Genomic DNA, 10,814 nt, shown 5'->3' on the forward strand with positions numbered 1-10,814 from the left:
AAACCAGAACTCTGAAGTGGTTGCTGATGCTTACTGTAACCCTGATTCTGAGCAAACTGATTCTTTGGTTGAAAAGACCCTTAAAAGTTGTTCTTGGGAACAAAATTCTGTGGAGTTTGAGAGGTAGGGTAGACTTGGTCTTGTGGGTTTGCTACATTGGGATTCTTGTAAGAGAGGTTCTGATCGGCATTGGCATACTGATATCTTTGGAACCTCTGATTCCCAATATAGTTTAGCTCTTCCTGAGTAAGACCCTCTTCACTGATGTTCTCAAAGCATTGAGAAGGTTCCTCATACTCTCCTACAAAGTGCATTGGATTTTTGAGTAGCCAATAACACCTTGTCCAGCTTGCTTTCAAGTGTTTAAAGTCCTTCTCATACCTTTGATCCCTACTTGAACTCTCACTCCTATTGGCTCTATCAAAGTCTTCTCCATATGTATCATTGCTCATTGCTAAGTTATCAACCAGCTCTAAAGCAGCATGAATCTCCTTCCCCAGAAATTTTCCATTGGAGGCAGTAACCAGCTGGTTCCTAATCTTGGGAAGAGCCCCTCTATAAAGTGTGCTGAGAAGAGAAGCTTTACTAAACCCATGGCGTGGGCACTAGTTGGTGTAGCTCCTAAATCTCTCATATGCTTCACCAAAACTCTCATTGCTATGTTGAGTGAAGCTGGAGATTTGGTTTCTTAGCTTTGCTTTTCTTGAAATAGAGAAGAACTTAGACAGAAATGCCTACTTGCATTGCTCCCAGGTCTGAATGGAGCCTCTTGGGAGATTCTTCTCCTATTGGTGAGCTTTGTCACCAAGACTGAAGGGAAATAATCTGAGCTTGAAACTGTCCTCAGATACTCCATTTATCTTTGTCAAGTCACAAACCTTATCAAATTGGTCCAAGTGTTCCAAAGGATCTTCCATTGCCAATCCATGGAACTTGGAGTTTTGGACTATATTCAGCAAAGATGCCTTGACTTCAAAATTGTTGTTTTGCACAGGTGGTGTTTGAATTCCAGCTCCATACTGATGAGCATTGGCCCTGTCATTCTCTCCTACATAGACCAGTGGCTGCTCATATCTCCTTGGTTGGTTTTGGAAGTGTTGATGGTGGTGAGCCTGTTGTCTTTGCTGTACATTGGCCTGATGCCTTTGCTGATGAGCTGGAGCTTGTCCCTGGTGGACATAAGCTTGCTGTTGATGCTCTTGTTTCTGCTGAACATTACCCTGATGGAACCCTTGACCAGCTCCATTACCAGCTGCATTACCAATTCCATTACCCGGCTGCACCTGAGCCTGTTGCCCCTCTTGAGCCTGCGGCTCAATGTCAACCACATGCTGTCTTTGATCTTCCATATCAGCCTGATCAGTCTGTCTTCCACGCCTATCCCTTCTCCTTCTTGGAACCAAAAGATTAATGTTGTCGTTTAAGGGGAAAGGTGGACCAATGCTTCTTGATCTGGACCTAGTGTTCATGCACCTGAAACTCACAACTAGAACTTGAAAGAAATTAGAAAACACAAAAGAAAATGCTTGATCTCAAGAAATGACACAATCTTAATGCTATCACACTTTGGCAACAGCGCCAATTGATAACTAGAGGTTTTTAAGGCTCTAAATGAAGGGTTATCAATCCTTTTTGTCACTTTGCAGTACAAAGGGTATCAATCCATCAGGTGTAGACACTAAGATGCAGGATCAGTTCTTAATTCAAGCCAAATGAGTGAGGTTTTGATGTTACTTCCACTAAACAAGCTTAGAACAAGAATTCAAGCTAATGATCAACTTAAACAAGCAAGTAAATAGACTAAATGAGATGAGAATGTATGTATGATGATGAGAAAGGTCTTAGACAGGATAGTGGATTAGGGTGCCTTTGATGCTAAACTAGTGAGCTAATGAATCATGTGATCAAGCAAACCATTCAACTTAAACATCATTAACTAAGCTAATCCTCTCATGAAGGCATTAACTTCTATGCTAAAACAGTTTCTAACCTAATCATCATTAGTGAAACATGAGTTAACAAGCATTGAGAATTAGTTTAATCTGTCATTTAAGCATATAAACAATCATTCCCATGATGAAAAATACTTAAACCTCTAACAACCTTGGTTCAGGCATTTCATCAAACACTTTTGGTGCATGATATGCCCAGAATCTAGACCACATATGATGTGTATGGATCTAGCATAGAGAACAGGTTGTAGAGAATGGAATATGAATGATCTAATCCCTAAGCTCACTAATCTAGCTCCCAAGCACCCTAATCTACATATCTAAGACCTTAATATGGGGATTACTCACTAATCATAATCAACACACTAAATCCTTTGCAAGATGTGTTGTTAATCTTTATTACAAGTGTGAAAATGAAGATGGATCAGATAGATGATGATAAGAAACAGCTTTAAACACTCAAAGATCCTTGATTCTCTCTTGATTCAAACTCACAAAAGCAGATATTTCTCTTCTAAGGAGTTCTTTCTCAAAAGAGGCAAGAAACAAAAGGAATAAAGCTTAAGTCTTGGGGTAAAACCCTAAAAAACTATATATAGGTCTTAAAACGAACCATGTCAGCCCGGAACAAACCGGGTCCTGAACCGGCTTTAATGGGTAAAATGACGAGTTGGTCCTCCTTTAGTCCCAAGTCGCATGCCCAACTCGCACAGGCCTAGAAAGAAGCTTCAGCGAGATAAAACTATGTAGGCTAAGCCGCATTCCTCTCTCGGTGTAAAACGCGAATCTTCATGCGGTTCAGTTCCCTTTGCTCCTTAACTCGCAGAACCATGTAGCACAGGGCTTCAGAAATATGTGCGGGATGGTCTTCATCACTCCCAAGTCGAAAGCCCAAGTCGGTGTAAACAGCGAACGTTTCTGCGGTTCAGTTCACTACTCGGCTAACTCGCATGACCAAGTCGCACATTTGTGGACTTAGTATTTTTTCCTGCTCTGGAGCCTTTGACCTCATCCAGGGTTACCTTACCCGCACACCTCAACACGCAGCTCTAGTTCCAGAAATTATCCTTCAGGTATTGCGAGTTAACCGAGTCGCAAGACTATCTCGCAGGCTTCAGGTCTCTTTGGACAACTTCACATTCGGGGGAGAGTAATTCCCAGGATATTGGTCCAACTGGCGCGATTTCAACTTCAGTGGAAAGAGCACTCAGATATCTTCAACTTTGGTGAAGGAACCTTCGGCGCTTGGGAAGTGGAAGGTTCCCCGGAGGGCTTATCTTCGCAGTGCATTGACACGGTCAGAAAGAGGCTTCTAGACATGCGTCCATTCCGGAAACGTTATCTTCTTGCTCATAGCTCCAAATTGAATGATCACAAACGTTCTGGAAATAGGACTCAAATATCTCGAATCTTGATGAAGTTCCTGTAGACTGAATCGATCTGGAAGTGCATCGTCCTTCGCAATCTTCGGAGCTCATCGAGTCGGTCCAAAACGGTAGCGAGACAGGCGTGCCTTCCGGTGAGCTTTACTCTGTGCTCACGCCTCCAAATCCAACGATTCCACCTGCTCTGGAACCATGATCTAATCCTCTCCAACTTTGATGAATCACCCGACAACTGAATCGACCGGCGAGACCTTCCGGTAACGCGATTTCGGAGATGTGTCTGTACCCAGAAATTTTGGTCGAGAAACCTTGACAGCGGTACGTGTTTTGGCCGAGAGGCTCACTCGCGGTACATGAATAACGCCGAGAAAAGTTTCATGCGGTACGTGAAAATCGCCGAGAACCTCCAAAGACCCATTTTCACCATCTTTCAAGCTCTGATCACCGTTTCTTTTCCTGGTTTCACCTTTTCAACTCCAAATAGCTCCAAATACACCTGATAAACACTCCAAACATGCAAAAACTCATTGGGACCTAATGCAACTCCTAAGTCCTAAAACAACACCTAAGGACCTAATATGCATGGGAAATAACATGATTTGGAATGAAATATACAACCTACATGATGCAAATTATGAACATATCAGTGGGAGAAAAAGATAGAGCTGGTCTTCGGGTGTCAAAACTTCTCCGAGCAAAAGAAGATGAATTTGGCCGCGACTGAGTTCCACATTTACGCGATTGACTGGTGGGACCAGGTGGTGACTAACTGAAGGAGAAATAGGTTCCGACCTATTTCAACCTGGGATGACATGGCGGCCCTGATGAGCCACAGGTTTGTTCCAGCACAATATAACCGGGAGCTGCTCACTAGACTCCGACGGTTGACTCAAGGAACAAAGACCGTGGAAGATTATTTCCAAGAGATGGAACGACTTATGCTAAAGGCCGATGTGGATGAAACAACGGACGCGACCATGGCCCGATTTCTAAGTGGTCTGAACCGGGATCTACAAGACCGAATGGAGCTACAGAAGTACGCGAGCTTACCCGAGATGTTGCACAAGGCCATATCGGTGGAACAACAGCTCAAGAGGAAGGGAACCTCTCGGCCCGCCTATGGAACTAGCTCCCGGCTGAACTACCAAGAAGACAAGACCACTTATCCAGCCCGGTCCGATACGCGGTTTAAACCAGAAACCAATCCAAGTTCCTCCACAGCCGATTACCGAGGAAAAGCCGAGGGTACACCGGCTAGGACGCGAGACATCGAGTGCTTTAAATGCCGAGGTAAAGGGAATTACACGAATAAGTGTCCTAATCAGCGTGCCATGTTGATTCTTGATTCAGGTGAGATCGTGTCTGAGGGAGAAGAAGACACTGGTCCTAAATATGATGATGAAGACGCTGAAAAATATGCGGCCGAGGGAGAGCTGTTAGTTGCAAGGCGAGTTCTACTAGCCCATGAACCGGTTAAAGAGGAAGACCAAAGGGAGAACCTGTTCCACACGCGGTGCCATGTGATGGGCAAAGTTTATAGCCTTATTATCGATGGAGAGAGCTGTACGAATGTCGCTAGTACCACTATGGTGGAGAAGCTCGGCCTGGAAACACGCAAGCACCCTCAGCCCTACAGCCTCCGATGGTTAAACAATCAAAGACAGCTGAAGGTGACCAAACAGGTGTCGGTACCCTTGTCCATTGGCCGATATGAAGACCAAGTTGTTTGCGATGTATTGCCTATGGAAGTGGGTCATATCCTTCTAGGCCGTCCATGGCAGTTTGATAAGAAAGCCATCCATGCTGGATTCACCATCAAGCACACGTTTGAGCACCATGGCCGAAATATCACCCTGGCGCCTTTATCACCGCGAGATGTTTATCTAGACCAGATGAAGCTTGAGCAAAGTAACAAAGGAAAGAGTGTAGTGAGCGAACCCCCAAACACCTCCACTAAAAATGAAAGCCTGAGAGAACCCCCAGAAAAGGCCTTTCAGGGAACACTCGTGAGCAAAGAAACTCTTTTCGTGAGACCTTGTGAGCTTAAGCACGCGGTGCACACCAAACAATCTCTCGTCCTACTAATGTTTAAATCTGCTTTGGCTAGCCTAACTGACCCACAGCCGGATTTTCCGAGCAGTGTCTTACCCCTTTTGCAGGAATTTAAAGACGTTTTCCCCGATGAGAGCCCAGCGGTTTACCACCCATACGCAGGATTGAACACCAAATAGATTTTGTTCCTGGTGCTTCTCTGCCTAACCGGCCCGCGTACCGAGCTAGCCCTGTCGAGACCATGAAGCTACAAAGACAGGTCGGGAACTCATGGAAAAAGGACACATTCAGGAGAGCATGAGTCCTTCCGCGGTCCCGGTCCTGCTCGTTCCCAAGAAAGACGGATGGCAAATGTGCGTTGACTGCCGGGCCATAAACAACATAACGGTAAAATATCGACATCCCATTCCCTGTTTGGATGATTTGCTTGATGAACTTCACGGGTCTTGCCTATTTTCTAAGATAGATCTAAAAAGCGGATATCATCAAATACGGATGAAGGAGGGAGACGAGTGGAAGACAGCCTTTAAGACCAAGCACGGTTTATACGAATGGCTTGTTATGCCTTTCAGTTTGACTAACGCGCCCAGCACCTTTATGCGGCTCATGAACCATGTCTTTCGATCTTTTATTGGTGTCTTTGTTGTCGTATACTTTGGCGACATCTTAGTTTACAGCAAAACCCTGACCGATCATTTAGAGCACTTGCGAATGGTACTAGAGGTACTTAGGAAGGAACGACTCTTTGGTAACCTGAAAGAGTGTACCTTCTGTGCAGACAGTGTCCTTTTTCTAGGTTTTGTTGTAGGAGCTAACGGAATCCAGGTGGATGAAGAGAAGATTAAGGCCATTCAGGAGTGGCCTAGTCCTAAGACCGTTGGTGAGGTCAGGAGCTTCTATGGCTTGGCCGGGTTTTATCGACGGTTCGTCAAGGACTTCAACACACTCGCCGCCCCACTCACTGAGGTCATAAAGAAGGATGTTGGTTTTACATGGGATGCGGCCCAGGAAGAAGCTTTCCAGCTTCTAAAAGACAGGCTTACTCACGCCCCTTTACTCTCTTTACCTGATTTACTAAAACTTTTGAAATCGCGTGTGATGCTTCAGGTATAGGTATCAGTGCGGTCTTGACTCAAGAGAAGCGGCCCATAGCTTACTTCAGTAAAAAATTGGGCGGAGCCACATTAAACTTCCCCACGTACGACAAGGAACTCTACGCCTTCGTTCGCGCTTAACAGACTTGGCAACACTATCTCTGGCCAAAGGAGTTTGTGATCCACACGGATCACCACTCGTTAAAACATCTTAAGGGGCAACAAAAGCTGAACAAACAGCACGCAAGATGGGTTAAGTTCATTGAAACCTTCCCCTATGTCATTCATTACAAGAAGGGAACGGAAAACATCATGGTCGATGCATTGTCTCGGCAATACAGCCTGATCTTCACTTTGGACGCCAAGATACTCGGCTTTGAGATGATAAAAGAGGCTTATGCTTCTGACCCCGATTACCAGGAAGTTTATCAATCTTGTTCTAAATTTGCTAATGGCAAATACTTTAGAAATGATGATTTTCTGTTCTATGAAAACCGATTGTGTATACCTAATGTTTCACTTCGTGATCTTTTGGTTAGGGAAGCACACGGCGGCGGTTTGATGGGGCACTTCGGAGTTACTAAGACCCTCAGCGTGGTCCAAGACCATTTCTTCTGGCCACACATGAAAAGGGACGTGGAAAGAATCTGTAACCGGTGTGTCACTTGTAATTATGCAAAATCCAAAAGCCAGCCACCAGGTATGTACACGCCCTTACCCATCCCTAGTTCACCTTGGTCCGACATTTCTATGGATTTTGTCTTAGGTTTACCGAGAACTAGGAAAGGACGAGACTCGGTATTTGTGGTTGTAGATCGGTTTTCGAAAATGGCCCACTTTATCCCTTGTCATAAAATAGATGATGCAGATAATGTAGCCGATCTGTTCTTTAGGGAAATTGTTAGGTTGCATGGTGTACCAAGAACCATAGTCTCTGATAGGATTACCAAGTTTCTCAGTTTTTTTTGGAAAATTATGTGGTCCAAGTTAGGTACTAATCTATGTTTTTCCACTACCAGTCACCCCCAAACCGATGGACAAACCGAGGTAGTGAATAGGACCTTGTCGGCCTTGCTTAGGTCTGTCATTAAAAAGAACCTCCGAACTTGGGAAGACTGTTTGCCACACATAGAGTTTGCATATAATCATTCTGTGTATTCTACTACCTTGTATTCTCCGTTTCAATTAGTTTATGGCTTTAACCCCCTTACCCTACTTGATCTTTTGCCTTTACCATTGTCTGAACATGTGAGCATGGATGATGCGAGCTAGGGTTCCTGTTGCAAAATAGTTTTAAATTTGTAAACCCTAGTGTCTGCAAGTCAAGAGCCGTGCGTTGTAGTACTTAGGGTGTCGATCCACAAGGAGAGTTGTCTTTTCTGCAGAAACTTCAAACTGGATTAGTAATCGAACTCAAAGACCAATGGAGGTTTTTGTGGGGTTTGTGTGACACTGAAAACGCAAAATAAAACAAGACTAAGACTCTACTAAAACAAATGTTGGGCTGACAGGGATATCTTAGGGGATATTCGATTCATGCTAGGGTTTTAAAGCTCATAGGTGGCGATTTAGACTTTTCCAAGTTACTATAATTGATGCGATCGTAAACGAGGTATTGGTTCGTTCTACTAAGCTTCAGTTTTTAAATTTATAACAAATGAAAAGCAAGGGTTGTAAGCAATGAAAGACAAACGTTGGGACTAGGCTATGTCGATTTTAAACAAGTGATAAAGGTAATCAACTACGTATGTTCTAGAACTCGAGGCACGGAAGTATGAATAGCCTACTTTCGCAGCACTAAACAACTATCTCTCGCAACCCTGATCAGTAGGTTTCCACTCGCAATAGCAGAACAAGACTCATCAATATTCACAACTCAACTACAGGTAGGTTTCCACTCCTATAGAATTATTGCTCGTTTCACCCTAGTTCAGACAATCAATGAAAGCTTTCGCAACATATCATATCAGATCGGCTTCTAAGTGGCCAGCAAAGAATCACGCAGTAAGATTAAAGGCAAACGAAGAACATCTAGAAGATTATAGATCCTAAATCTATCGATTCATTAGCAAAGACACACGAAATTCCCTTTGAAAAATCCCTTTAAACCCAACTGGGTAACTACTCAAACATATTGTAACAAAGCATCATAGAGTATTGAAAGTGCAGGAAATTAAAGAGAAGAGGGAAGAAAAACGAAGAACGGAGAAGCAGATGGAGGCGTGATGTCTTCCTCCAGCGACGGCTCCTCCTTCAAAGGCGGTGGCCTCCTAGGGTTTCTCACACGAAAATCTCTATCTCTCTCTCTAAGTTTATCTGTCCTTCGATTCTCCTCTTTAGAATGACCTAAAGAGGGTATTTATAGCTTCTGGGGTGGTCCTGGACACTTAGGGCTTCAAAAATAACGAAAGGAATTGATCTGGGATTTAATTAAGTCGTCTAGAAAGTGAACGACCAAGTTCCACGGTCGCGGTGGCTCTACCCGCGGGAAAATGGGTGTTGGACGCGGTCCCGGCTCATGGCTCTCTTCCGGAACTGCATTTTCTGTCATTCTTGCATTGGATTGTCTAACCGTTGGATTGTCTCCAAACCAGGTGCATTAGAAAGCTGGTTGGATATTCTATGTTGTCTCAAAATATGGGGGTGATCAGACGGTGAGAAGGTCTTCATCGCTTGTCATACTTCTGACGGTCTGCATTTATCCAAAATTGCTCATTTGCCAAATTGCATATCTTTTGCCCAAGTTTCCTGTAAAGTCTTTTGAAACTCTAAAACATTGAAAACACTTTAAAAACCATTGAAAACAGAGTTAAAACACCTGCATAAGATACAATTATGATCCATAAAAGTGGTCAAAATACGGTGTTATCAATAATCGATGTATGATGGCATTTCCAATTAGCTTTTGGGCGATTTATGTTCATCTGTTTCTGAGATCTGCATGGAACTGGAATAGACATATATAAGATTAACCAACTCTCGTCATCTTAATCAACTAGTCACTTACCTCGGAAATTAACTCTCGCTCTCATGCCGCGAGTAAGATCATGCATTGGACATTGAATTCGTCTGCTCACATCTTCTCTACAGGTAGCTTTCGACTCCTTTAGCGACTATGTTCTTCTGAATCTTTGATCTGGCAATCTGATAAAACATTCTCGTGGCTATGATTCCTAGATTCAGTAGTTAGATCGCGAGTTTAACTACATGCATTAAGAACAACTTAGAAGAGATAAAACCTAGAATATGGCTAAGAAAACAACAGCAATCCTAATCGAATATGGAGCCCCCTTCGATGGATCCCTTAAACCCAACAACTAAATTACTCATACATGATTAAAGAGAACATAAGCAAATAAAATAGATAGCATAAACTTAATAGATGAAAAGAAACAACAAAGGTTCAAGAGAAGAATCTCTATCTCCCTAACCAAAACCTAAGAAACAAAAGTTTGGTGCCTCCCTATTAAGGGGAAAGGAGCACACCCAAAATAGGGTTTCTAATATAAATATTTATAGGTCTACAAGTATTTCTGGTCGTCCTTAGGGCTTTCTGTGAAGAGAAAATGAGTCGGGCTTGAAAATAGGCCATTGGGCCGTTTATGGGCTTGTTGCAGAATTGGGCTTCTCCGAGTATGTTAAATGATGTTCCACCGTGGGTGAAGGCTCTCAGGCGTGGCAAGGATGTTTTTCACCGTGGTCACGATCTCCTGGACCGCGTTGGTTTGCTTATGATGTCCAAACATCATTCCTACTCTTGATTCTTTTGCAAGACTGCAGAACATATCTTCAGTAAACTGGAAATAACTCATGTTCCAACCGTTGGATTGCCTCCAATCCAATTGCATTAGAAATCTGGTTGTCTTCTCTATCTTGTCTCCAAATTTGAGCTTGATCAGACGGTGAAAAGGTCTTCATAGGAAGTGAGTCTTCTGACGGTCCGAAATTGGCCAAAAGTAGATTTTTATCCAATTTGCATTGCTTTTGCCTAAGTAAACTGAAAAGTCTTTTAAAACTCCAAAACATGGAAAATACTTATCAAACCTTCAAAACTGATTGAAAAAACCTGCATAAGATACTGAAAATGATCCATAAATATGGTCAAAATCAGGTGTTATCAACTCTCCTAGACTTAAATCTTTGTTTGTCCTCAAACAAAGCTAAAGATCTGAACCTGGAAAAGAGGTTTGAAAATCGCAGGAACTAACAAAATCTCAGAGACCAGGCTTCTCAACCAATGTTAGTCATTATGCTCAGATAGATCAGGTATAGTCTAGAAAATTCTCACCAAAATACAGGCATAACTAGTCCGTTGATCCGTCATGCGAAAG

General features: G+C 43.2%; 1 protein-coding gene and 1 non-coding gene across 2 annotated transcripts; both read left to right on the forward strand.

Moving 5' to 3' along the window:
* Nucleotides 1-588: 588 nt before the first annotated feature.
* On the forward strand, nucleotides 589-695 carry LOC112089495. Its single transcript, XR_002901133.1, has one exon. It is a non-coding gene; the product is annotated as a small nucleolar RNA R71 (small nucleolar RNA).
* A 3,454-nt stretch (nucleotides 696-4,149) lies between these two features.
* Nucleotides 4,150-5,568, forward strand: LOC112089116. The gene has a single exon (XM_024160093.1). It carries the CDS (start codon nucleotides 4,150-4,152, stop codon nucleotides 5,566-5,568), a length of 1,419 nt encoding a protein of 472 aa, XP_024015861.1.
* Nucleotides 5,569-10,814: the final 5,246 nt, after the last annotated feature.

Source organism: Eutrema salsugineum, unplaced genomic scaffold (assembly GCF_000478725.1).
Source record: "Eutrema salsugineum unplaced genomic scaffold, Eutsalg1_0 scaffold_12, whole genome shotgun sequence".
Taxonomy (NCBI): domain Eukaryota; kingdom Viridiplantae; phylum Streptophyta; class Magnoliopsida; order Brassicales; family Brassicaceae; genus Eutrema; species Eutrema salsugineum.